This window comes from Sturnira hondurensis, unplaced genomic scaffold, assembly GCF_014824575.4.
Source record: "Sturnira hondurensis isolate 20B ecotype Veracruz unplaced genomic scaffold, ASM1482457v3 Scaffold0019835, whole genome shotgun sequence".
NCBI classification, from domain to species: Eukaryota; Metazoa; Chordata; class Mammalia; order Chiroptera; family Phyllostomidae; genus Sturnira; species Sturnira hondurensis.
In genome coordinates this window covers 4,986,793-5,012,190 of record NW_028092466.1, presented here as the reverse complement: position 1 = coordinate 5,012,190, position 25,398 = coordinate 4,986,793, and the positions used below count along the sequence as shown (strand labels likewise).

The 25,398-nt window shown below is 50.2% G+C and overlaps 5 protein-coding genes, 3 non-coding genes and 1 pseudogene across 11 annotated transcripts; 8 read left to right on the top strand and 1 right to left on the bottom strand.

The window, feature by feature from the left end:
• Positions 1-16: 16 nt before the first annotated feature.
• SENP3 (SUMO specific peptidase 3) lies at positions 17-7,705 on the top strand. Its single transcript, XM_037028319.1, has 11 exons — positions 17-294; positions 1,161-1,880; positions 2,951-3,190; positions 3,293-3,404; positions 3,772-3,919; positions 4,045-4,092; positions 4,494-4,571; positions 6,168-6,305; positions 6,469-6,552; positions 6,666-6,716; positions 7,171-7,705. Exons 2-11 carry the CDS (start codon positions 1,172-1,174, stop codon positions 7,279-7,281), a joined length of 1,719 nt encoding a protein of 572 aa, XP_036884214.1. The 5' UTR covers positions 17-294; positions 1,161-1,171; the 3' UTR covers positions 7,282-7,705.
• Positions 7,706-8,553: 848 nt separating this feature from the next.
• On the top strand, positions 8,554-14,706 carry EIF4A1 (eukaryotic translation initiation factor 4A1). 2 transcript variants are annotated; one of them, XM_037028321.1, is made up of 11 exons: positions 8,554-8,637; positions 10,001-10,049; positions 10,642-10,774; positions 11,219-11,358; positions 12,314-12,482; positions 12,822-12,931; positions 13,367-13,510; positions 13,596-13,733; positions 13,837-13,926; positions 14,201-14,280; positions 14,390-14,706. In XM_037028321.1, the coding sequence occupies exons 1-11, from the start codon at positions 8,615-8,617 to the stop codon at positions 14,532-14,534; spliced, it is 1,221 nt and encodes a 406-aa protein (XP_036884216.1). In that variant the 5' UTR covers positions 8,554-8,614; the 3' UTR covers positions 14,535-14,706. The 2 variants fall into 2 exon arrangements, with proteins under 2 accessions (XP_036884216.1, XP_036884215.1); XM_037028320.1 differs by lacking the exon at positions 8,554-8,637 and adding an exon at positions 9,818-9,852.
• Positions 10,809-10,940, top strand: LOC118974753 (small nucleolar RNA SNORA48). The gene has a single exon (XR_005063958.1). It is a non-coding gene; the product is annotated as a small nucleolar RNA SNORA48 (small nucleolar RNA).
• On the top strand, positions 11,535-11,679 carry LOC118974754 (uncharacterized; annotated as a pseudogene).
• LOC118974757 (small nucleolar RNA SNORD10) lies at positions 12,594-12,731 on the top strand. Its single transcript, XR_005063960.1, has one exon. It is a non-coding gene; the product is annotated as a small nucleolar RNA SNORD10 (small nucleolar RNA).
• On the top strand, positions 13,974-14,119 carry LOC118974751 (small nucleolar RNA SNORA67). Its single transcript, XR_005063956.1, has one exon. It is a non-coding gene; the product is annotated as a small nucleolar RNA SNORA67 (small nucleolar RNA).
• Positions 14,707-15,363: 657 nt separating the features above from the next.
• CD68 (CD68 molecule) lies at positions 15,364-17,656 on the top strand. Of its 3 annotated transcripts, none has more exons than XM_037028324.1 (7): positions 15,364-15,666; positions 15,748-15,891; positions 15,961-16,238; positions 16,413-16,532; positions 16,660-16,732; positions 16,851-17,021; positions 17,315-17,656. In XM_037028324.1, exons 1-7 carry the CDS (start codon positions 15,618-15,620, stop codon positions 17,446-17,448), a joined length of 969 nt encoding a protein of 322 aa, XP_036884219.1. In that variant the 5' UTR covers positions 15,364-15,617; the 3' UTR covers positions 17,449-17,656. The 3 variants fall into 3 exon arrangements, with proteins under 3 accessions (XP_036884219.1, XP_036884218.1, XP_036884217.1); XM_037028323.1 differs by having other exon boundaries at positions 15,748-15,947; positions 16,017-16,238; XM_037028322.1 differs by having other exon boundaries at positions 15,367-15,666; positions 15,748-16,238.
• A 1,765-nt stretch (positions 17,657-19,421) lies between these two features.
• MPDU1 (mannose-P-dolichol utilization defect 1) lies at positions 19,422-22,910 on the top strand. The gene is made up of 7 exons (XM_037028325.1): positions 19,422-19,557; positions 20,706-20,771; positions 20,962-21,094; positions 21,431-21,516; positions 21,640-21,758; positions 21,919-22,029; positions 22,165-22,910. Exons 1-7 carry the CDS (start codon positions 19,455-19,457, stop codon positions 22,282-22,284), a joined length of 738 nt encoding a protein of 245 aa, XP_036884220.1. The 5' UTR covers positions 19,422-19,454; the 3' UTR covers positions 22,285-22,910.
• Positions 22,907-24,987, bottom strand: SOX15 (SRY-box transcription factor 15). The gene is made up of 2 exons (XM_037028328.1): positions 23,951-24,987; positions 22,907-23,272 (listed from the first exon to the last, which is right to left on the bottom strand). The coding sequence occupies exons 1-2, from the start codon at positions 24,475-24,477 to the stop codon at positions 23,107-23,109; spliced, it is 693 nt and encodes a 230-aa protein (XP_036884223.1). The 5' UTR covers positions 24,478-24,987; the 3' UTR covers positions 22,907-23,106.
• Positions 24,988-25,398: the final 411 nt, after the last annotated feature.

Sequence of the window (25,398 nt, the reverse complement as noted above, 5' to 3'; positions counted from 1 at the left end):
AGTGTGACGTAGTATTCATGCGCCGCCACCGCTGGTGGGCCTGGGGCTCGCGGGAGGGGAAACAGGAGGAGGAGGGGGAGGTGGTGAAGGTGGAAGCTGAAGAAGAGCAATAGGCAGCCGCGGCGAGGCGGCTTAGCGGGTCGGCCCCGAAGCTTTGGGATTCTGAATTGAGACGGCTACGCCTGAAGACAGCAGGAGTGGCGGGGCCGCCGCCGTCACCGGACAGATGAGCCGGGAAGCCTGAGGCCGGCGACGCCCGCCCTCGGGCCCGTCAGTCCGGCTTCGCCGCTCCCGGTGAGGACTCCCCTTCCCTCCCCCCCCGCCCCCACCGCAGCCCTGCCCCAGCCTCTCCCATTCCTGGACATCATTCCCTCCTGACCGGGGCCCAGGCAGCCCTTGAAGGGGCTGCTTAGGGCCTCGCGATGCGAGCCGTCTGAGTCTGTAGGACTAGACCGGTGCTGGGACGCTTTCTGGTCCCCGGGGACCGAGCAGGAGAGGGGGCTGGGCCAGTTGACTCGGGCGGCTGAGTTCTTTCCCGGAGCTTTCATCTGGCTGCTTAAGCATCGATTCGGTTCTCCTTCAGTTTCTTTTAAAATTCTTCCCGTTGTTTTGGATTATACTACCTGAACTATGTCTCTGATCTCCCTATTCCCTTTTGAGAAGATCTGAGAATGCACTCTCTTCCCCAGTTCATTGCAGAGTGGTAGATAACTCTTCCCACTGTAGGCCACGGTTTCCCTGTGGAGGTTGTGTTGCCCTCTTGTACCTCTGTACTGTGTCAGGATTCTCTTGCTGAGCCATATCCCTTACTGGAATCTCAATAAGGACACTCCTGGTGGTATTAAAACAGAGTAGTAGAGGTTGAGAATACTGAGTTGACCAGGGGATCTGACAAATAAGATTTTACAGGCCTACTGCGTAGCCATTCTCCCTTGCCTCTCTATTCAGTAGGGGAGAGACCATGGCAAGATGCTAAAGGGTCCCTTGTGGACCATGTTAATCAGGAAGATCTGTAGTTTTGTTTTGTTTTTTCTCTTTCTTTTTTGCATCTCTCTGAATTCTAGTTTATTTGAATTTGATTCCAGAAGAGGCATGCTGAGGAAGAGAGGCAGGATCTGGGGTGCATGATGTTTGGATTCTGACGCTCCTTTATTTTGCAGGCTGCCGAAAGATGAAAGAAACTATACAAGGAACCAGGCCTTGGGGGCCTGAGCCTTCAGGACCTGGCATAGCCCCAGCTTACTCAAGCCCTAGGCGGGAACGTCTTCGTTGGCCCCCACCCCCAAAACCCCGACTCAAATCAGGTGGAGGGTTTGGGCCAGATCCTGGGTCAGGGACCACAGTGCCATCCAGACGCCTCCCTGTCCCTCGGCCTTCTTTTGATGCTTCAGCTAGTGAAGAGGAGGAAGAAGAGGAGGAGGATGAAGATGAGGAAGAGGAAGTGGCAGCTTGGAGGCTGCCCCCCAGATGGGGTCAGCTGGGAGCCACCCAGCGGCCCCGCCCTCCCCGCTCTACTCATCGAAAAACCTGCTCACAGCGCCGCCGCAGAGCTATGAGAGCCTTCCGGATGCTGCTGTACTCAAAAAGCACCTCGCTGACATTCCACTGGAAGCTTTGGGGGCGCCACCGGGGCCGGCGGCGGAGCCTTGCACACCCCAAGAACCATCTTTCACCCCAAGAAGGGGGTGCGACACCACAGGTGCCATCCCCCTGCTGTCGTTTTGACTCCCCCCGGGGACCACCCCCCCCTCGGCTGGGTCTGCTAGGTGCTCTCATGGCTGAGGATGGGGTGAGAGGGTCTTCACCAGTGCCCTCTGGGCCCCCTATGGAGGAAGATGGATTAAGGTGGACTCCAAAGTCTCCTCTGGACCCTGACTCTGGTAAGGTGGGAATAGGGTGGAGGAAGCAAGGGGAGGGCTAAGATCATGCAGAACCAGGACCTTCTTGCTCTGATGAGAACTGGGCCTATGAAAAGTAGAATGGCAGCGTCATGGAGATGGTGGCAGGGGTGGTAGTGTCCAGAATAGCTGTGAAATGTCTTAAACTCCATTTTGAGCAGGAACTAAGGCAGAGGAGGTAGTCAAGGCTGGGGTACAGAATCCTTAAGTAGGTGTTCTGTGCATGAATGAGAAAGGAAGGCATGGTTCAGAAAAGTCAGTCCTGTCTACTTGAAATCCCTCTTTATTTGGCCATTGAGGACAATGGCCCTTGTGTGTGCATCTCCTGGGTGTGCCATTCTCAGAGTAGTAGGATCAGATCTCTGAGTAGTGGAGTGTTCACCACCTGTATGGTTGTGTGTGACATTCTCATTCAGAATATTTCCCTTTTGGAGAACCACACTAAACAATTTTAGGCTTTCTTTGCCTTAAGTTAATTATTGAGCCTTTGCTATATGCTAGGTAACCTGTTAGGTGTATCTCTCTGACTCTGTCTTTTCTTGCTTTTTTCCTGTGAGTACAGTTGGCCCTTAACACGGCTTAAACTGTGTGGGTCCACTCATATCTGGAGTCAGCCCTACATATCTGAGTTTCATGTCTGTGGATTTAACCAATTCTGAATCAAAGACTATTTTCAGTCCACAGTTAGGAATCCATGGATGCAGAAGCCCTATTCTATGCCTTGTTCTCCACCTTTCTGTGTAAGAGATTTGAGCATATGCAGATTTTGGTATCCACAGGGATTCTGGAACCAATCCCTCATGGACACTGAGGCAAAGCTGAATTTTGGGGGGAGTTAAAAGTTACGAGTGTGAAGGAGGTGTGCTGTCACTAACCTGCATTGTTCAGGGTCAATTCCAGTAATTCTTTCTCTTTATCCCTTTATTATCTATCTCCCCGACATGCTTACCTCATGCTTTAGGGTCTCCATTCCTTAGAATTTATGTTGATCTTCCCATTGTCTTTTGATCTGAGTCAATTTTTCATCCCCATCTTGTTCCTCTGCCCTACAGGCCTCCTCTCTTGTTCTCTGCCCAATGGCTTTGGGGGACCACCTGGGCCAGAAGGGGAGCGAAGTCTGGCACCCCCTGATGCCAGCATCCTCATCAGCAATGTGTGCAGCATCGGGGACCATGTGGCTCAGGAGCTTTTTCAGGGCTCAGATTTGGGCACTACAGAAGAGGCAGAGCGGCCTGGGGAGAAAACTGGCCAGCATAGCCCCCTGCGGGAGGAGCATGTGACCTGCGTGCAGAGTAAGGAACCCTAGAGGACCTAATCTCTAATCTTTCCCTCGGCAGACTCCTAGGTCAGAGTCTGGAGGTCTTACCCTACTCCTCTCTCCCTCCTCCATTCAGGCATCTTAGATGAATTTCTTCAAACTTATGGCAGCCTCATCCCTCTCAGTGCTGATGAGGTAGTAGAGAAATTGGAGGACATTTTCCAGCAGGAATTTTCTACGCCTTCCAGGTGAGGCATGAAAGAGATGCCCTTCAGAAGAGGGCTGGGACTTAAAGGATGGCTCCTTTTTCTGCCATAGGGATGCACTTGGGGAAAAGGAGGAAGCTAGAACTAAAGTGGGGTAATGTGCAGGCCAGGTGCCAAGTCCTGGTGAGCTGACTGGAAAGGTCTTTACCTGGGATCCTGAAATACTGTGTATATCTGAGTATTCATGTGTTTCTTTCTGAGAAATAGGCCTTTAGCAGGTCCTCAAAAGAACCCATGACCTAAAAAAGGCAGGAGGATTAATTTAGACTCTTATCCTAGGCTATGGAAGGTATCTCTGTGTGCCCTAGTCCCCTTGTCTTTTGTGTGACTCTACCCTTGGTCTACTCAGGAAGGGCCTGGTGCTACAGCTGATTCAGTCATACCAGCGGATGCCAGGCAACGCCATGGTGAGGGGCTTCCGAGTGGCCTATAAGCGGCATGTGCTGACCATGGATGACTTGGGGACCTTGTATGGACAGAACTGGCTCAATGACCAGGTGAGGAGGAGAGAAATAGGCCTAAGAGGGGATTCAGGGAGCAAGGTGTCTGGGGCCCTCTTCATGGGGGATCCCTGTACCCGTGTCCACCCTCCATGGCAAGTTGCCTCCCATCTTCTTTCCAGGTGATGAACATGTATGGAGACCTGGTCATGGACACAGTCCCTGAAAAGGTAGGCTTAACCAGGTACTTCAGTCCCCAGGAGCATATCCACAGTTCTGAGCAGCTCTTTTGTCCCTTTCTTCTCTCCTATTTCTGGGGAGAGTTGGGAGAAGGTCATCTGTTAAATTCAAATGTATAATCTTGGTCCTGAACTTAACAATTCTGTTTCTTTCCCCCACTCTTCAGTGTTTCTCCCCTATGGCTAACCTCACAGTTAGAATGGGAAGCTCTAGGATAAGGCTAAAAATGAGTGGGTTTTTTTTTTTTTTTTTTTTTAGTTCTCAGTGAATTGGAGTGCAGGTTGTTGAAAGCAGTCCTTAGAGCAATAATGATGTGGAGAGGACACTTGGAGGGCTTGAGGTTTTTAATTTCATCCAGCTTTTTTTTTTATTTATTTAATCATTGGTACAGGTGCATTTCTTCAACAGTTTCTTCTATGATAAACTTCGTACCAAGGGTTATGATGGGGTGAAAAGGTGGACCAAAAACGTGAGTTATGAATGCATATCTACTTGTGTTAACACCCTGCCTTTAAAGATTTAAGAGTTCTATTTTTATGAGCTCTTTCCTCAACCCTGTTAATTCAGTCTTTCAAATATTTATTAAGTGTTTTCTGTGTGCTAGGTACTGTTCTAGGTACTAAGGATATAGTGTTAAGTAAGGCTAAGGGTAGATGAAGGATAGGGTAGATTTTTTTTTAAAGATTTTATCTAATTTTTTAGAGAGAGGAAGGGAGGGAGAAAGAGAGGGAGAGAAACATCAGTGTGTGGTTTCCTCTCACACACACCCCACTGGGGACCCGGCCTGCAACCCAGGCATGTGCCCTAGACTGGAAATCGAACCAGTGACCCTTTGCTTCTCAGGTCGGTGCTCAAACACTGAGCCACACCAGCCAGGGCAGGATAGGGTAGATTGTATTTGATGCATACTAGAAGCCACTGAAGAGTTTTAAGCAGGCTGTGTGAAGTGCTTCATGTTTTGAACTCTTACTTCAGTAAGTTGAAAGGGGGACAAGAGTGGAAGTAGGCAGAATTAGGAGAGTTGCACAGACATCCAAATGAGAAACTTGGACCAGTGTGGTAAAGACAGAAATAGAAGTAGTTTTATACAGGACAAGTTTTGCAGGTAGTGACAGATTGGATGTGGGGAATGAAAAAAAGATAAGAATAAAAAGGGTGATGCCTAGGTTTTTGGCCTAAATTATTGGGGGAAATACTTAGAGAAAGAGAAGGTTTGGTGAGGGGGAAAAAGCTCTTTTGTCCCCTTCAGTTAGTTTCCCTGCCCTTCTATTCAGAGACCAGGAAATTTCTACAGTAATGTAGGACCAATGGTTCTAACATTTCTTAATTTCTGTTCCTGGGTTCGAGAGCTGTACTCTCAGGGGTCTGGCAGACCTGCTTCTCACAGTAGAGGCGGAGTGACATACAGTGAAGAGAACTTGGCTTTTTTTATACCTGTATTTGAGTCCTTCCTCTGCCATTTGTTCTATGATGTTGAGCAAATTACTTTCCTCTTTCAAGCTGCAGTTATTCTCATTGTTAGGTTGAACCGGGAACATCCTCAAAGCATTGTTGTGAATGTTCACTGAATATTTACTAAGTGCCACGCATTGTACTTAGTGTGTTATGGATATTAACTAGTTAGTTCTTATAACAGTGAGGTAGGTGCTGTTATTTTTACCCTCTTACAGATAAAAGAACTGAGGTTAGAGAGTTATTAAGTAGTTTGCCTGTAGTCATAAGCTAGTAGATGGAGGAGCTGAATTTGAACCCTGGTAGTCTAGCCCCAAATCCTGAGCTTGGGTGCTTAGCTACTAAGCACTTGTGCCTTTAATGTGTGAAAAGTACTCAGCACATTCTGGGCTCTCGATTGTTTGTTCTGACACCAATTCTTCTCTGTCTTGTCTTCCTCCCTAACACCAAGAATCTAGACATCCAGATGTTGAGATTTGCCTAACAATACAGGGGCAGCCTGGGTCTTGTGTTTGCCCACTTGGCTGTTTGCCTGCTCTTTCATTCTTTAGAACCTCATGGCAGTAGGTAGGATTCATACTGTCTTACCTGACCTCTGACACTGCCTCCTCAGGTGGACATCTTCAATAAGGAGCTACTGCTAATCCCCATCCACCTAGAGGTGCATTGGTCCCTTATCTCTGTTGATGTGAGGCAACGCACCATCACTTATTTTGACTCGCAGCGCACTCTAAACCGCCGCTGCCCTAAGGTTTGTGAGGGAAGGGGAAAGATGGGTAGAATTGGGGAAGAGGTCTAGTGGTGAGGCATTCCAGGCACAAGGGTAGGTCTGAAGTCTTTGAGAAACAACCTGGGCTTGGTGCCTGTGACCTCCATACCATTAATTCACTTTCTCCTTTTCTCCATCTGTGTAGCATATTGCCAAGTATTTACAGGCAGAGGCAGTGAAAAAAGACCGGCTGGATTTCCACCAAGGTTGGAAAGGTTACTTCAAAATGGTAAGTTTCTAGAGGGAGGGGTATGGGGTCGGTGGTGGGCATAATGGTAGGAAGAAGTTGATGCCACATTCCTAGCAGCCTCCAGGTGAAGGGCCTGCCTTTCTCTTCTCTAGAACGTGGCCAGGCAGAATAACGACAGTGATTGTGGTGCCTTTGTGTTGCAGGTAAGCAGATGTCACTTGGGTTAAAGGGTTGGGAGGGAGATGGGAGGCTGTTCTACATCCCTCATTTGGCTCTCAGCCTCTTGTAGAACAGGGAGTAATAGTAATCTTACGTGTTAGAATGTAGAATCCTGCTTTTATTGGTCTTCTGACTTCCCCATCCGACACTGGTCTGGTTCTTGGTCTCTGGCTATGGTATACCTGCCTCTGGACCCCCATTGCAAAGTGTTTTATTTTTCTTAATACTAGGTATTTCATGTACCAAATAAGAACATTGGACTTAGAGCCAACCTTTTTTTTGAGCCCCACATTATAGGACCGTGGCTCCTTCTATTTGTGAAATGGGCCTGTTCCCTGAAAAATCAAATGAGACATATTTCATAAGAAATGTGTAGCACAGGTCCTGATGTTGGATGCTCAGTAGGTGGTTCTCACGGCCTGCTTTGTTAACACCTAGTACTGCAAGCACCTGGCCCTGTCTCAGCCATTCAGCTTCACCCAGCAGGACATGCCCAAACTTCGTCGGCAGATCTACAAGGAGCTGTGTCACTGCAAACTCACTGTGTGAGCCTCGTATCCCAGGCCTCAAGCCCGTTCATTAATGGGCAGGGGACATGGGAGACCTTTCTTTCCAAGAAACTCCAGTTCCTTTCCTCTTGCCTCTCCCTACCCAATTCCCTTTGGTTTTTCATATTTAAATGTTTTAATTGATTTCTGTATTTTTTTTTCTTCGAGAGAATACTTGTTGATTTCTGATGTTCAGGGGTGGCCATGGAAAAGCCCTTTTTTCCCTCTGTGTGCAGGGGAGTATGGCCTTGCAACCTTCATGGGGCAGTGATCCCCCTTCCATATGTGGGTGGTGGCCAGGAAAATCTGTGCTGAGGGTGGTGGGCGGTCAACGGGATTACTGCCTGCCAGATCTTCAAACTTTTTTTTATATATATATAAATGCCACGGTCCTGCTCTGGTCAATAAAGGATCCTTTGGAGATACTTAGTGGTGGTCTTCCTTAAGGGGCCTCAAACTTAAGGGATATGCTCTATCTCAGGCTCTCCTCCAGCCAATGCAATTAGTTAACCCTCTTACGGGTCTTGAGACAGGCGGCCAGCTTTCCATCCTTGGCTCAGACAGTGCCAACACCATGCCTCTGTCACCAAGATCTCCCCACCCAGGGGAGCAAGGGATGTAAGAAGGGAGAGAGTAGGTGATCCTCAAAAATAAGGGAGCTTGAGAGGTACTAACTTTGGGGAACAGGACACTTAAGAGCCAGCAAAGATTCATGACAGCAACCATGAGTGCTTTTAAGCCTAGGAGTCCCATATTCAATCCCTCCTCCCCTCCAGCTAGGGAATCCTCTTAGTGGCTAGGCTCTGGCTCCCGATCTCACCATCCCTGAAACATAGGGAATACTTAGGGGATAGTCTGATTTAGCTTTGCTGGAGAAAAAAAAATGTGGGTCCAGTGGAGACCTGGAGCAGAGGTAAAAGGAACTGCAAGCCCCGGGAGCCCGGAAGTCCCTGGAGGCTGAAACCTCGCCCCCCTTCCACGATAGGGCCTACTAGGCCACATGACTAAGATACTATCGCCTCCGCACGTGTAAGGGTGCAGGGTCCCAAGATGGCTGCCAGGCCTCGAGGCTTGACTCCTGTATGTCACTTCCGTACCGGTGAGAAGGGCGGGCTTTGTAGCCAATGAAACTGTGGGGCGGGTCTCCAACTTGATAGGCGTTCAAGTTATCCTGTGGTGACTACGTGCCAGAGCCAACGAACTAACGTCACTGCCGAGTTGCTGTGCGCCAGCAGGCGGGGCCCAGGCGGCCAAGCCAATGCGATGGCTGGGGCGGGGTTGGGCGCTCTATAAGTTGTCGATAGGCGGGCACTCCGCCCTAGTTTCTAAGGATCATGTCTGCGAGTCAGGATTCCCGGTAAGAGAGGCATTCGTAAGAGGTTGGGGCTACTTACCCTGCCGCTCCCATCCGAGGGCCCCGCCGGGGGAGTGGGGCGGAATCTGAGGCACGTCTGGGTTGCGGGGAAACCAAGCCGGGAGGGTCGGCCCTGGGGGAGGGACGAGGTAGATCCATAGAAGAAAGCGAAGACAGCTTGGTTTCGGGGTATAGAATGCGAGGTTCGTTAGAAGGCTTCAACCCGACACAGTGCGCGAAGTCGCGTCGCTGAGTGGCGAAACCAGGTCGCGACCTAGCGTGAGAAGGAAAGGTAGAAGCGGCCGCAAAGCCCAGAGCCGGACTGTCCGGTTGCCTCACTGTCGGAGGGAGGTTTTGCGCGCGCTCGAATTCCGGAGGATTCTGGCGCTACCACTTGCCAAAGCGGGGATGCCTGGGTTCTCAGTCCCAGTCGTTGCGTCGCGTTGAGGTATGGGTCGGGGAAGAAGAAACCGGCCGTTTAGTGTGCTGGTTTTCTTGACGGCCAGGACTGAGCCTGACCCCGAGGAGCAGCCGCGTGAGGCGCCAGGAGCCCACCCGGCGCCTGGCGGGCGGGTCCATTTTGCCGCACAAGCCGGGAAATTGGCAAACTGTGGATGGGCAGGTCCACTTTCCTTCGGGGGTGAGCGCCCTGAGGTATGGGGAGGGCGACGCCATTTCGCGACGGGGCGGGCGGGATGTGGATTGTTTCATGGTGGGTGGAGACGCCGCCGGGTGGTCCAGGGAGCGAGCACATGGCGGCCTGATGTGCTCCCCTCCCCCAGTCTACTTCGCCTTTAAGTGTTGTGCAATCTTCCCATTAGCTAGCTCGGCTGGGGCTCATTGTGCGCGAGGCCGCCACCGCCCGCGGCCTCCCACATCCGGGCACTACTGGAAGGGGGGAGGTGGGCTGAGGGAGTGGGGGAGGGCACCCGCGTAATGACGTGGGGGGAAGGGGATGTCTTAACTCCATTCTGGGAGGTGAAAGGCGGGACTTCCGGAGCGCTGGGGCAGTGATAGGAGGTGCACGCGCTAGGCCTTGAAGCGGCCAGGCCGCATACACGTGGGCCCAGTGGCAGGCACCACCTCTGGGCTGCTTACTCGAGGTATAATTTCCCCCATCCTCTGGTTCTTTTTGGGGGGGGGGGTTATCCCATTAAATCGAGGTGGCATGACCTGAGCCGCTTCTTGGATGGGGCAAATGCCTTACTCAGCTGTAAGGTAACTACTGTGTCTTCTAGGAATTGGTGGGGGTGGGGACAGGGAGTGAAGCCAGAGTCATGCAAGGCGGATGCTGGTAGGAAGAGCCAGCCGGCTGTCGGGATTTCTAACATGCTTCAGTCAGCCTACTCATACTTTAAACCAACAGATCCAGAGACAATGGCCCCGAGGGAATGGAGCCTGAAGGCGTCATTGAGGTGAGATTAGATTCTTAACCACCATTGCCCTGCTTTTTGGTAAGGGTAGTGCAATGAGCAGTGTCCCCTGGTTTCTGAATTGCTGGTTCAGTATCTTAAGACTAAAAGCAGAACCCAGGATTCGTCTTTAATTCATAGCCTAATTAGCAAGTAGTTAAGCACTCATTACAGGGATTCTTAATTTGTATAATGATTTGTTTAAAGTATTTATATCTCTGAGAGTATGTGAAGTTGAGTCCTGTCTTCCTACACCTTTGTGGTTTACAAGTGGACTGCTGGTGTGAGACTTTCCAGGCCCCCTAGAACCAGCTGGCTTCCCTGGAGGGAGGATAGGTTGTTACTCGTGACCCTTTGATTAAAAACACAGGGTGTTGCCCTGGCTGGTGTAGCTCAGTGGATTGAGCGCGGGCCTGCGAACCACACGATCCTGGTTCGGTTCCCAGCAGGGGACTCAAGAGAAGCAACCATATATTGATGTTTCTCTCTCTCTTTCTTTCCTCTCTAAAGATAAATAAGTAAAATCGTTTTAAAAAGACAGGGTGTTGTTTGCTCCAATGTGCAGCCTTACTTCTAATTTCTTCACATCCTACAGAGTAACTGGAATGAGATTGTTGACAGCTTTGATGACATGAACCTCTCAGAGTCCCTCCTCCGTGGCATTTATGCCTATGGTTTTGAGAAGCCCTCTGCCATCCAGCAGCGAGCCATTCTTCCTTGTATCAAGGGTAAGATCCCTTTGCTCCAAAACAAGTTCTGGACTGTGCCTGATCTGGGTAGAGTTGCACCTGGCTTGGTGCTTGTCTCATCAGCCAGGGACAAAGTAACTCTTTGTTTATCCCAGGTTGGCTTTTGGTCTGTGCTCATGCCTTGTTTATGCCTTGGGACACATGGGCTACTGATGTAGTTTTAATAAGGTAGTATTTTAACCAGGTCTACTTGTTTGCAGCTATATTTTTGGCTTCCTTCGTGTAATGCTAAATGAGTTAATGATCAGGTCTGTTCCCATCTAGGGTATTACATTGTGGAGTTAAGTCTGTAAGGCACTTTATGCTTGGCACATAGGCTCTATTAGGTGCTTATTGATCTCATTTTACAGGGTCTTGAATGTCCCATGATCCCAAAGTGTATGCCCTCTACCATATCAAACTTTTTTTTCTTAATCTGTTTAGGTTATGATGTGATCGCTCAAGCCCAATCTGGGACAGGAAAAACAGCCACTTTCGCCATATCAATTTTGCAACAGATTGAATTGGACCTAAAGGCCACCCAGGCCTTGGTCCTGGCACCCACTAGAGAATTGGCACAGCAGGTGAGTGTAACTTGATTATATGAGTATGTTCCTCAACCACCACCACCTTGGGAAAGCTGAGGTGCCTGTCCCCCAAAAATACACATTACTTTTCCATACATTCCTTGAATCAAATGGGAAAGCCGCTGGGTAGAGCCTGGCTGGCTGAGCAAGAGTGGTGGCTGTTCTTTGGACAAACCCCCTGGCAATGGGCAAGGACACACCTGATTGGTGGTGTTGCTCTTATATCACTCAGGGGCAAAGCAGTTGTATAGTCCTTAGTTCATCCTAGCTTGTTGCCTGCATTGGTGGCCAGAGCTGGTTCATGCCTGGGGCACATAAAATTACAATTCCTGAGTCTTGAAAGGGGTAAGATCAGAAACATCAGTTTCATGAGTAGATTGTGAACTGAGGCTTTAGGAGATGTAGTTTTTATTTTTATTTTTTTGTTTGTTTTTGTTTTTTTCTAAAATTCACTTTTGGAGGGGGGGGGCAAAAAGAGAGGGAAACATGAGTTACACTGATCACACCCTCAACTGGGGGGACCCACCCTGCAACCCTTCAGTGCATGCCAGCACTCAATAAAACTCCATTCTAGGCCTCTTTTGTTTAAAATGTGCTTTTGTTAATAGTATGTCACTTAATTTTTGTGGTGGTCCTGTAATAGGACATCAGTGTATGTCATCCCGTACATAAGATTGAATTTCATGAGACAAGTATAGGAGGGTCACCATTGGCTTTCAGGAATTGAGTCTAGCATGGTAAGCTGTCTTAAAATTCAGAGTAGTCATTATGTATCACTTTCTTCATGAGCTAGAGTGAATTCCAATCTTGAGTCTTAGATGCATTTAACCTGTTTCTCATCTGGAAAGAGAGTTTTAATACATTGCTGGAAAAATATGTGAGAAGCACTTAAAAGGGGTATGGTGCAGTTGTAGCTAATAATATGAGCACTTTATCTTTTTTCTGGGTTCAGATACAGAAGGTAGTCATGGCTTTAGGAGATTACATGGGTGCTTCCTGCCATGCCTGCATTGGAGGTACCAATGTGCGTGCTGAGGTGCAGAAGCTGCAGATGGAAGCTCCTCATATCATTGTGGGCACCCCAGGCCGTGTGTTTGATATGCTTAACCGCAGATACCTTTGTGAGTATTCTGATTTTTTTCATTCTGGGTCACTTCCCTCTCCGTGTCTTCTCAGTCTCTCCAGTTGGCTACAATCTTGCCAATAAGGCTTGTTTTTCCCCTGAAAGAGTCGCTCTATGATGAACCCCATGCGTGTCATCTGAGCCTGGCTTCCCTTTCTCAGCCCAGGTAGTGTTCTACTTCCCAGGGCCGTTGTCTGGCCTGGCGAGGGGGGACCCTGGCAAGGATCAAAACTAGAATTCTGAGAGCAGACCACCTGTTTCTCCTGTTTTTTTTATTGGGAAAAGTTAGGCATATTTCATATTTCCCTGATTATCACTTACTGATATTTTTCTGTAGCTCCCAAATACATCAAGATGTTTGTATTGGATGAAGCTGATGAAATGTTAAGTCGTGGATTCAAGGACCAGATCTATGACATATTCCAAAAACTCAATAGCAACACCCAGGTGAGAGAGACTTGCCCCTATACCTGGTTCTTTATAAATTGTGGTTGGGGTACTAGAGCAGTATCAGTTGCCAGAGGAACCATAAAGATTCTAATCTGTCGCTCTGGCTGGTGTATGTAGTTCAGTGGATTGAGCACGGGCCTGCAAACCACATGATTGCGGTTCAATTCCCAGTCAGGGTACGTTGCCTGGGTTGCAGGCCAGTTCCCAGCAGGGGATGCATGAGAGGCAACTATACATTGATATTTCTCTCCCTCTTCCCTTCCTCTCTAAAGATAAAGAAATAAAAGCTTTAAAAAAAAAACTATCCCCCCCCCCCCAAAAAAAACAATTATAATCTCAAGCCTTTTTTGTCCATTAGTTTTGTTTTAGGTAGTACTTTAGGGGAGGTGTCATAGGGAATCTCCTATCTTGAGGCTGTTCTTTTCCTATTAGGTGGTTTTGCTGTCAGCTACAATGCCTTCCGATGTGCTTGAGGTGACCAAAAAGTTCATGAGAGACCCTATTCGGATTCTTGTCAAGAAGGAAGAGTTGACTCTGGAGGGTATTCGCCAATTCTACATCAATGTGGAACGAGAGGTGGGGCCCAGTGCACGAGGCGGATCTGGTAGTAAGTTGTTGGGTATAGCCCCTGAATGATTTTTCTCCCCCAACTTACCCCCAGGAGTGGAAGCTGGACACACTATGTGACTTGTATGAAACCCTCACCATCACCCAGGCAGTTATCTTCATCAACACTCGAAGGAAGGTCGATTGGCTCACTGAGAAGATGCACGCTCGAGACTTCACCGTCTCTGCAATGGTGAATTTTCCCCACCTTTTACTGTCAGTGCATGTGCAGCCATAGCTCACTTAGAGCCCAGGTGCTTGTTACTTGTTCCAACACTTTTCTGCTTCTATTCTAGCATGGAGATATGGACCAAAAGGAACGAGATGTAATCATGAGGGAGTTCCGCTCTGGCTCTAGCAGAGTATTGATTACCACTGATCTGCTGGTGAGTAGAAAGGGATTTGGAGAAAGCTGAAGAGGGAAGAAGGGAAAAACCAAGGTGATTCCCTCTCCTGGGGTGCCTAATAGTTGCCCCTCTTCAGGAAAGTAGCAACTTGGAATAAAATTTGGCATGCCTCAGCTCTTCAGGGCAGAAGGTCATGTGCAATTCCTTTGCCTTCCTTTGGCTGCCTACATGTACATTCAAATCCCAGGTTTCTTCTGGATATAGATTGTGCCCTCTTCTCACTGATGCTGAAGTCCTTTTTTTGTTGCCATAGGCCAGAGGTATTGATGTGCAGCAGGTTTCTTTAGTCATCAACTATGACCTTCCCACCAACAGGGAAAACTATATCCACAGGTGAGTGTATTTACCCAGCCCCTTCATGCCCAACCCTCCCTGGCCTGAAATTTCTGGTTTTCCAAGTTTACCATACTCCTGTGTATCCTAAGGTGTCCTTGTTTTCCAGAATCGGTCGGGGTGGACGTTTTGGCCGTAAGGGTGTGGCTATTAACATGGTGACAGAAGAAGACAAAAGGACACTGCGAGACATTGAAACCTTCTACAACACCTCCATTGAGGAGATGCCCCTCAATGTTGCTGACCTCATCTGAGAGGGGCTGGCCCGCCACCTCACCCCAGCCAGGGTTCAGCCCTTGTGGGGCTGAGGAGGAGCCGGAGGGGGGCGGGAAGGGAGCCAAGGGATGGACATCTTGTCATTTTTTTTCTTTTTTTTTTTTTCCTTTGAATAAATGTCACTTTTTGAGGCAAAGAAGGAACCGTGAACATTTTAGATACCCTTTTCTTTGGGGTAGGCTCTTGCCCCAGGCGCCGTCTCATCTCCCAAAAACACTAATCTACTTCCCTAACCTAGTCAACCTCCAAACTGGAGGCTCTACCCACTCCAGCCAAATTTCTCTGAGAATGATTCCCAGCCTCTGGGATGTCAGTCAACCTCATTTACTGGACCAAATCTGGAGGGAGAACCCAAGTTAGGTGGCCCAGGGGATTGTCCCCAAGTGGGGTGGGGGGACCAAGGGAGAAAAATAGTAGCCATTTTTACATTGTTTGTATAGTATTTATTGATTCAGGAAACAAACACAAAATTCTGAATAAAATTACTTGGAAACTGCCTGTTTGGGCTTCTCATTTCTTCCCCTTCCCACCTGCTCTGGGGTACATATTCTCCCTCCATCAGCTAACATTTACCATTTGTTGTGTTTCTTTGTTACAACAGTCAGCTGAAAAGGTTGGGCAATCACCATCACAAGTGCCTCATGTGTCTCAGTCAAGAGGAAGTGATAGATGGAGGGGAAAATGGGAGTGTAACTGCTTGGTTTAACATCCTATTCAATGTTTTCTGGAAAGCATTTTCTTTGCAGAGGAGAGGGGCTGCTTCTGAACTGCTTGTGAAATTCACAACTCGGGTCTTGCTGAGGTAGACAAATGGGTTCCCAAGCATTCTAGCTTTGATCCTGACAACTCCCCCATGATTGGAGAAGCCAATCATGTGACAAAAATTTAATGACTAATAGGTTGGTGGCTGGGCTGAGGTGCCTGAGTCAAGTTGGGGGGTGGGTAGGGTTATAGCAATTATAGGAAGTCAGACTTTCATTTCTCCCTTGTTTCAAAAAGTCACAGTAGGTTGGGCGAGCAGCTGGGAGACACAACCTAGAACTCGGTGAGGCTGTTCGGTCATGAAGCTTGCTGTGCTTTTCTTAGGGGTCTTGCTGGGGCTACTAGCAGGTAAGGAAACAGGACAAGGGGGATAGCCCCTAGGAAGGAGCCTAACCCTGGGTTGCTAACCAGTCTTTCCTCTGCTGAAAGCCCAAGGGACAGGAAATGACTGGCCTCATAAAAAATCTGCCACTCTGCTGCCATCCTTCACGGTGACACCTACAGCTACAGAAAGCACAAGCCCTGGAACAACCAGCCACAGAACTACCAAGAGCCATAGAACCACCACCACAGGCACCAGCCACGGACCCACAACAGCTACTCGTAATCCTGTCAGCACAACAAGCCATGGAAATGCCACAGGCACCAGCCATGGACCCACAACAGCTACTCATAATCCTGTCAGCACAACAAGCCAGGGGAATGTCACAGCTTACCCAACAAGCAACAGCACTGCCACCAGCCCAGGATCCTCCAGCAGTGCTCCCCACCCGGGGCCACCTCCACCTTCTCCAAGTCCTAGCCCAGGCTCCAAGGCAGTGGTAGGAGACTACACTTGGACTAATGGTTCCCAGCCCTGTGCCCGTCTCCAAGCCCAGATTCAGATTCGAGTACTGTATCCAACCCAAGATGGAAGACAGGTAAAGTTTAAAAAAAAATGGGAGGACATGAGGGAAGGGGATGAGACCGTTCACCATGGTTCAGAAAGGAAGAGCAGAGAAGGGGACAAATACAGAGTGAAGTTGAAAGGAACAAGGGACTTTAGATGGCACGGTTGTGTAGCCTTATGACCCTCTCATCTTTAACTTCCACAGGCTTGGGGCATCTCTGTACTGAACCCCAACAAAACCAAGGCCCAGGGTGGCTGTGAGGGTGCCCATCCCCACTTGCTTCTCTCATTCCCCTATGGACAGCTCAGCTTTGGATTCAAGCAGGTACCTCACCCCTCACTCTCACCCTGCAAGTACCCTATCCCTATCAATCCTTTACCATAGTCCTTACTCTGTGGACATGAATACCACTCACCCCTGCTGCCCTGAGCCTTTCTGGTCACCTCTGCAGGAACCACAGCAGAGCACTGTTTACCTGTACTACACAGCTGTGGAGTACAATGTATCCTTCCCGCGGGCAACAAGTGAGTAACCTCCCCTTTCTCATAACTTGCACTAGGTGTCTGGACTCCTAAAAGGACCTAAATGGGGGGGTGGGGGTGGGAATGCAAATATAGAGCTGACCCTTCCTCACTGTTTTAGAGTGGACATTCTCAGTTCAAAATTCATCCCTTCAAGAACTCCAAGCCCCACTGGGCCAGAGCTTCAGTTGCAGAAACGCAAGCATCATTCTTTCACCAGTTTTCCACCTCGACCTGCTCTTCCTGAGGCTACAGGCTGCTCACCTACCCTCAACAGGGACCTTTGGGCCAAGTAAGACCTACTCCTTCCTAGAACTCTCCCAGTGCACTGAATCCCCTATTGTAGGCCTACATAATCTCTCTTCTTACACCCCAAAATTTCCTCTCTCTTAGACTTGTCATAGCTATAGGGCAATTGTCCTCCCCTCTTCTACAAGACTGTCCATTCTCCCCTTTCATTTACTGCTGTCATCTAGGTGAGCTCCTCACCAACCTCCTAATTGCTAACATCCCCCACATCCCTTCCTTCCACCTTTATCCCAGCCACCACCATTGTGATGCCTACTTGCCCTGTTTTTCTGCCAGGTTTTTCTTGTCCTAGTGACCAATCCATCTTGCTGCCTCTTATCATCGGCCTGATCGCCCTCGGCCTCCTCGCACTGGTGCTTGTTACCTTCTGCATCTTCCGGAGACGCCCATCTACCTACCAGCCCCTCTGAGCATTTGTCCCAATACCCAGGGCACCAGGGGATGCCGTCATTTCTCACCACTCAACTGACTCAGTGACAAAGTTATCTTCTTCCCTCTCTGACTTGAGAAACAAAAGTAGAGATAATGCAATTGGGAGATCTGAGGAGAGGTTTATTAAATGTGAAATTCTTCCTCTCCCATTCCTAGTGGGAGAATAATAAAACCTACTGAATCTTTCTTTGGTTTTCCTTGTCCTTCCTTCCAGGATTAAAAGCCATGAGTTTCTTGTCACAATGCTTTCTGTGCCTTAAATGGCTGAGTCTCAGTGAGCTGGTGAGGAAGGCTAAAATATCAGTGTACGACCAAATACCCTCATGGGCTCATCCCCCAAAGCCTGGCACAGGGGGTGTTGAATCCGCTTTGCCTACTACCTTTTTCATCTGGGGCCCCTGGCTGTTTGTTTCCCCTCCCCTCCAATCCATCCTGGTGACCTTCTTCCTGACTATAGTTTTATACAAAACTATGTAAGTGAGGCAGGCAGCAACAGCAATGAGTGTAGATGGGCAGGTCACACCCATCTTTTTATCTTTTTGTTTCTAAAGTCTGTGCTAGTAGCTACTTAACAACAAGAATGCCTGCCCTCCCCATCATGTCTAGGACTGGCCGAACAGCCTGATTATTAAACCCTTGCTGCACCTGGGATGCTACCTCACCTGCAAAAAGTTTCATCAGCAATAGGGACAGTGGGTACTACAACCTCCACATACAATTACCCTCTGTACTCCTGGGGGACAACATACCTCCAGCCTATGCCACCCAGGGAGCCAACCTTGATGTCCCCAATGGTGGTATGTACTTAGTGGTGGTAGGTGGGACCCCCAGGGCAGCCTATGTCCAGATTCTACAAAAGGGTCTGCCAGACAGTCACAGCCTGCACCACCACTGAATTACACTCACACCCTTTACAGTAGGTCATGTTGCAATTGCTGGGGGGTCAGAATGGGCCCTTCCAGTTGTAGGAGACCTTTACAGCTATAAAAAGCTGCCACTGGGACCTAGAGACCCATCCTATTACAGGAAGCCCCACCATGGCCTCACAGACACGTTCGACCTTGCAGACTGTGACGTGAGAGTCATCAAAGGCCTGCAAGACAGCATGATGGGCCAGACCCACCTCCACCAGGATGGCCAAGAGTTGTGGTGTTCCAGCTCTCATTGGGAGGTCTAAGGTGCCATTTCCCAAAGGGAGCTGCTGGGCTCACTTAGCCTTACTTAAGCCCTTGCTCAGCAAGTCGTCACAGAAGGAAGAGGACTGGGCTTTATCCCAGAGTCCTCAGGCCCTTGGGGTGGAACCCAAGGGCCCGTGGTTCATGAAGCCTCCCAGGACTGGGCTCAGCAGGAGGATTGAGGGCTGCTTTCCCCCAAAACTGGTCTTGCCTCCGCCACATTGTCCTCCTGCTTCACTATCCCGGCTCAGCAGTTACTAGCGCAGGAGAAACGTAGACCCTAACAACAGCCCAGCGCCCATAGACGGCGGTAGGGTAGAGACTGTTCTGCTCCCTCCAAAGCCCTTCCTTCCTGGAGACACCGAAATAACAAAAGTTAGCTACAGCACCTCCATCCAACTCCATTTTGGAGACTTACGTTCTTTCTCTCAACTTTGAACAATGTAGTCAGAAGGGAGAGGACAAGATGGCGCCGAGCAAGAGAAGTGGAGAAAAAGCAGGGAGATAAATCTTGCTTCCACACTGGAAGCGTAAACAAAGGCGCAAAACAAGGAAGTGCGTGCGTAGAGCTCTGGCACGCTTTAAAATTCAAACAGCAGGCTCCAAAACCTGGCCCCTGGACGAGACTTATTTTACGCTACTAAAGATGCAGCGGCGTTAAGAGAGAAAATAGGAGCCGGTCCAGCTTTGCCGCGGAAAAGACAAGAGGCGGGGGGGTGGGGGTGGGGGGCGGGTGGTTTCCTAGAGCGCGCATGCGCAGCGTAAGTCAACGACGGTGTGAAGAAACTGGCGGAAGTTACCTTTGCAGTATGGCGACCGAAGCTGACGGGCCGCTGAAACGGGTACTGGTGCCGATTCTTTTACCTGAAAAATGCTACGACCAATTGCTCGTCCAGTGGGATTTGCTTCATGGTGAGTTTTATTCGGCATCCGGTAAAAGTACTGCTGGACCGCCCTCTTACGACAAGTGGGGCGTGGCTACGGATTGAGTGACTGCATTGACTACTGCACACCGTGCTGGGCAGAAATTACCACTGAAAGGGGCGGAAGTGTCTCGGGATCCGTAAAAGGAGAACGCCATTTTTGGGCTAGGGGGCGTCGCCGTATGGAAGTAATTCTATATGAAGTTTATGCTTTAGCGGCAACGAAACGCTGAAAGACTTAAATTTTATAAAACAAAGTTAAAATATGATCAAATAGTTACAACCTTTAATTGATCGCTATACCTTCAGGAGTAAGGTCAAACTTGATTACAAGCCTCTTAACGCGTCCAGGACTTCAGCGGCATCCCCGAAGTCTCCTGCCATCCCGATGGCTTTACTTTTAGCTTCCACGTTTGTTCACGGTCTAATTTTGGAATAACTTGGCTTCCTCCCACTTTTTACAAAGCTACTCCACAGCAAGGCCCCTCTCAGACATCAGTTTGGGAGCTTTCCCGATCGGCCCCACTGTGTTCCATGACCCCACTGTGTTCCATGACCCCTCAGTTCATGGAACACTTTGTTTTAGCCGCATTCATGACCCGTGAGAATCTGACTCCCAATGGGCCAAGTTAAGGGGAAGACTTCAAGGCTAGAGAAAATGTGGGAGGCCAGAGCATAGCAGCCCTGGAGAGGTCGGGCCATAGACAAAAAAGAGGCCTGCCCTTGGAAAGAGAAGACACGTAAAGTGGATAGCCTAGTTGCTCAGTGGAGGGGAATAAATAGATCAGAGTACTGTTGGGCATTGTTAGCTTTATACAGGGAAGCCATGGAGAGCCTTGGAAGAAGGACCAAGGAGTTTAGGAGTAATCTTCAGGGAGTGAAGATTGGGTTGGAAGGAAGGAATGGTAAAAGGTGATTTGGAAAGTCATCTCATCTGAATGTGATGATTTGGAGCAGCAAGGATCAGGCCTTTTTCATTTGCCTCCAAGACTTCCTTGTGTGCGTATGTCAAAATCTTAAGGAGCAAAGGCAGCCCAAAGTGCTTTAAGCCTGTAGGCCTGTAGTATCTCCAGAAAACCCAAGCCAGAGGTCTTGGGTTCCAGAGGTCTCTCTGCTTATCCCTTTTTCTCTTCTCAGTCCCCTGCCTGAAGATTCTCCTCAGCAAAGGCCTGGGGCTGGGAATTGTAGCTGGGTCACTCCTGGGTATGTATTTCATCTTCCTTTTCTGCTGTTGGGGGGGGGGGGGGGCGGCGTGGATTGCTGCACTAAAGGACCCATAAACTGGTTGGGTCCTTTAACCCAAAGTGGGGGTAACATGCTTCCCAATAGCTGTTGTGTTGTACTCCTAAGGGATACCAACTCCTCAGCCATGCCCTTTTTGTCTTTTTACCAGTAAAACTGCCCCAGGTGCTTAAAATTCTTGGAGCCAAGAGCGCTGAAGGGTTGAGCCTTCAGTCAGTGATACTGGAACTAGTGGCATTGACTGGGACCATGGTCTACAGCATCATCAACAAATTCCCCTTCAGGTGAGGGGTTGGCCTTCTATCCCCAAGAGTAAATGTCCCCAGCTCTAGCGGGGTTAGGGTGAGGGAGGTAAAAGGGCAGGAAAAGTGTAAGCCCTTTTGGAAATGTACTCATCACCTGTGGAGGTTATCACAGAAGAGCATCCCACAAATGCCCAGGGTCCAGAGTGACTCAATCAGAGAATGGGGGGGGGGGCAGCGGGCAAGAGGTAGGAACCTGTAGGGCTGTGGACGACAGGGAATAATCAGAGAATTGTGTCCCCAAATGGATGGGCTACGGAGGCTTTTCCTGCCTCTTTCCAGGCCTGCCTTTCTTCCTCCCAACTCTTGACTCTGCAGCTCTTGGGGTGAAGCCCTATTCCTGATGCTCCAGACAGTGACCATCTGCTTCCTGGTTCTACACTACACAGGACAAACTGTGAAAGGTACTGAGGACTTACCCAAGAGCGGGTCCACGGCTCTTGAGAGCCCTGCTGGCTGGGAACTCAGGCCTAGGGAAGCCAGAGGACTCCAGAGGTTGATGAGGACTCTGTTTTTATGACCCCAAGGTGTGGCTTTCCTAGTGGGTTATGCCCTGGTCCTGCTGGTGCTGCTTTCACCACTGACGCCCATGGTCGTAATCACCCTGCTCCAGGCCTCCAATGTGCCTTCTGTGGTGGCAGGGAAGGTGGGTACTGGGAGCAAGAGAAAAATGTTGGGAGTCGGGACTGGGTGAGGGGCACATTGGAAGCTGTGGCTGAGTGTTAAACTGAGGGGAATGGGGGGAGTCTGTGATGGGAATATCGGAATTCAGATGAAAGAATAAAGGGTCTCAACTCCTGTTTTAGCTGCTCCAGGCAGCCACCAACTACCACAATGGACACACAGGCCAGCTCTCAGCCATCACAGTCTTTTTGCTCTTTGGGGGCTCCTTGGCCCGAATTTTCACCTCCATTCAGGTGAGTTCACCTTCTACCCTCTAGGGGTCACTGAAACCTCCTATTACCTCTCCCACCTGAAGACAAAGCTGCCTGGTCTCTGGAATCTTTTCTGGGTTTTACTGAAGAGTGACCCTAGCTGTTTCTCACACCTAGGAAACTGGAGATCCCCTCATGGCTGGAACCTTTGTGGTCTCTTCCCTCTGTAATGGCCTCATCGCTGCCCAGCTTCTCTTCTACTGGAATGCAAAGGCTCCCCACAAGAAAAGGGAGTAGTAGGGCTGAGCAGGCTACTGGAGTCCATTCCATGTTTTTATTCATCCACCTAACCTCAGGGTCCTTCCGAGCCAGGTCTGCTGGTGTGACTTATTCCCCTCTCCTCTGCAGCTGCAACTTCTTGAGCCTGGGTTTGTGTTTAGTGGAAAGGCATTGTTGGTAGACCAGGTCCTCAGAAAGGAATACGGATAATTTTCAGGCTGATATTTGATATTGTGTGCTGTCCTGTGTATGCACTATGAACTCCTTTACTCATTTGGCTGAGATTCTTCCTTTAGCAATTTCCAGCTACTTACCTATTCTGGGCAAAGGCTTGCCCTGCCCTCCCATCTCCTCTCCTCACTTCCTTTTTTGCTGTAAGGGGACAGAGCCTGGACAGTGGAAGGGACTAGGAGCTTAAGGCTGCCTCCCTTCCCTTCACCTGGCTGGCACTGTCTCCTGGACCCCAGTGCTGGGTCGGGGGCGGAGGAAGGGGGATGGGGAATGACTCATTCAGCGCCCCAGGCTGGGGTGAGGAGGTTCCTGCTCTGGCAGGTCCAGGCGGAAGGGAGTGGAGACAGTGCTGGTTCCTGCTGCGGTGAGAGGGAACAGAGACGGGGCAATAAAGACCCAGAGACATGGCTTAACTGTACAAAACCTTGTTAGTCCTACAAAAAATATTTAAAAAAATATTGTGTTGCTCCCGCTGGCTTTTGTTGGGAGGACTACAGGCGTCCGTTGAACTGTGGTCCAATGGTGCAAAAGGAGGGTTTGGAGTTTGGGAGTAGGGGGTGGTTCTGAGTGAAAAAGGTGGTTGGATCCCTTCTTGGGAGGTCCAGATTGTTAGAGGTGGGCTAGGGGCATGGGGGGCCCTGAGAGGGGAGGGTTGTAAGGAGTGGGAGGGCCTGAGGATAGATAGGGGTTATAGGAGGGGAGCGGCTCCCGCTGGAGCCTAGGGTTACTCTGATGGAGGGAAAACGTTGAGGCCTCAGGTTTACAGTGGGAAGAGCTGCAAAGAGAAACACCGGGGTTAGAGGGCACCTGCCTAGATTGGAGGTGACAGGCAGGGTCCCCAAGTGCATGTGAGGAGGGCAGGGCTGACCAGTTATGGGCAGACAAGTAGAATCTACCCTTCCTTGGATATTTTGGGCTCCACCTGGAACTGCAAGTACAGAGCCAGACTCAAGGCTGGTTTAGAGATCAGGGCAGCCTTGTTGGGACAGGCTCACCAGGGAACTTGCGTGCTGCGTGCCCGTATTCCTCTTTTGGGGCAGCCGGCCAGAAAGGGGCAGAGTTGGGCTTAGCCTCCTTGCCCTGAAGGCTGAGAGAAGAAGCTGGGTCACACCAGGGCCAGAAGTGGGGGTAACAGGAAATCCAGGTAGGTAACTGGAACACGGTCAACATCCTCGGGGCTGTGGTCTGCCCCTGCATGGCCACCACTGCTGGGCTGAGATAGGAAAACCCCCTAGGAAAAGCCTGGGCCACTAGAGCCCTCTCAAAGATGTTAGGAGTGCAGGGGGGTATGCCCCCCAAAACCTTAACGGTAGGCCCCCAACCCCTCTCAGGGAGTGGCCTCTGCTTCGGTGGCTTCAGAGCCCCCCTCCCCCCAACAGCCAGGCCCTCTGGTATTTGCCCCACCCAGACTCCAGGAGCGTCTCCATTCTCACCCAGATCCCCAGCCACTCACCTGTAACCTCCAGGAAGGTAGGATGTCGAGTAGTTAGGGGGCTGGTACCCAAAGCCTCTGTTCCCCTGGGTGGTTGTGTACCCAGGCCCCCAGACTGGCCCGTTGCCAGCCACACCGCTGCTTCCCTGGCCAAAGTGGGGCAGCCCAGTGCTCTTGGTCTTGCGCCGTGGCCGGTACTTGTAGTCGGGGTAGTCGCGCAGGTGCCGGGCCCGCAGCCGCTTGGCCTCCTCCACGAAGGGCCGTTTCTCATCCTCGCCCAGCAGCTTCCACTGCGCTCCCAAGCGCTTGGAGATCTCGGAGTTGTGCATCTTTGGGTTTTGCTGCGCCATCTGGCGGCGCTGAGCAGAGCTCCACACCATGAACGCGTTCATGGGTCGCTTCACCCTCTCTAAGGGAAGCCCCCCGGAGGCCACAGGGTTCCCCGCATTCTCCTGCTCCTGGGAACTGGAGGACGAGGAGGCAGGGGCTGTGGGAGCTGGAGGTTCCAGGCTCCAGGCCTGGTCTTGTGAGGGGCTGGGTAGCTCCATGGAGGGAAGCCTTAAGAGGGCACCCACACACCCTCTCCTCCAAAGTGAAAAGTTGATCCCCAAACCCGGTAGCCTTAAAGTGGAAGTGTCTTCCTGGTCTGGAGTCGTTTCACAGAAAAGTTGTTTCCTTCAAAAGTATATATCGCTCCTAAGTTCAGAGTCTTTATTCTGGAATCCTGGCTCCCTACCAGTCTGCACACTTAAGGAGAGTGCAAAATCTGCCCGGTAACCAGTACAAGGCAGGTTGCTCTCTCCTTTCCTTGTAGTACGATGCCACACCCAGTCCCGTTTCTCCTACCTGTGGCTTCGGTGGAGGCCGTAAACTTTCCACTCAAGTCTCTAGAGTATTTTGGCTATGGGGCAGCACAGCCCACACACCACAGCACTCACTTGCCCTCAGTGTCGGTGGCTGGTGGGTGAGCCAGAAACAGCTTTTAAGGACTGACTCCTCCCCATACACACCCAGCAGACCACGCCTCCTTAAGAGCGCCAACATCCCCCTCCTTAGGCAGACCCAGGTATTCCGTTCTTCCCAGCCCCCAAAAACCCCTCAGGGCACCACGCCCCCATCCCCACCCTAGACCCAGAAGTCAGGCCTTCCAACCCTAGTAGCTCTGCACATCACCCCCTCCCTTAAGCTTTGGCAATTTAAAGTCAGTTCCTTTGCACAATGGGTTCAAGCACTGGGATCAAAAGCCCTCAAGGTCAGAATAGTGTGTTAGGAAGAACTTTGGAATACCCCACCCCCACCCCTTTTCTCGTGCCCAGTGCCGCTCAAAACCCAACCTGCCCCTGGGACAAGAAAGGGGCGGTTGAGGGAGGCAAGCCATTTTTGTTGTGTGAGTCACCCTAGCAGGTGCTTGGATGATGATTCAGCACTACTCTAGGTGAGAAAACTTAAACCCAATTCCCCCCAAAGGT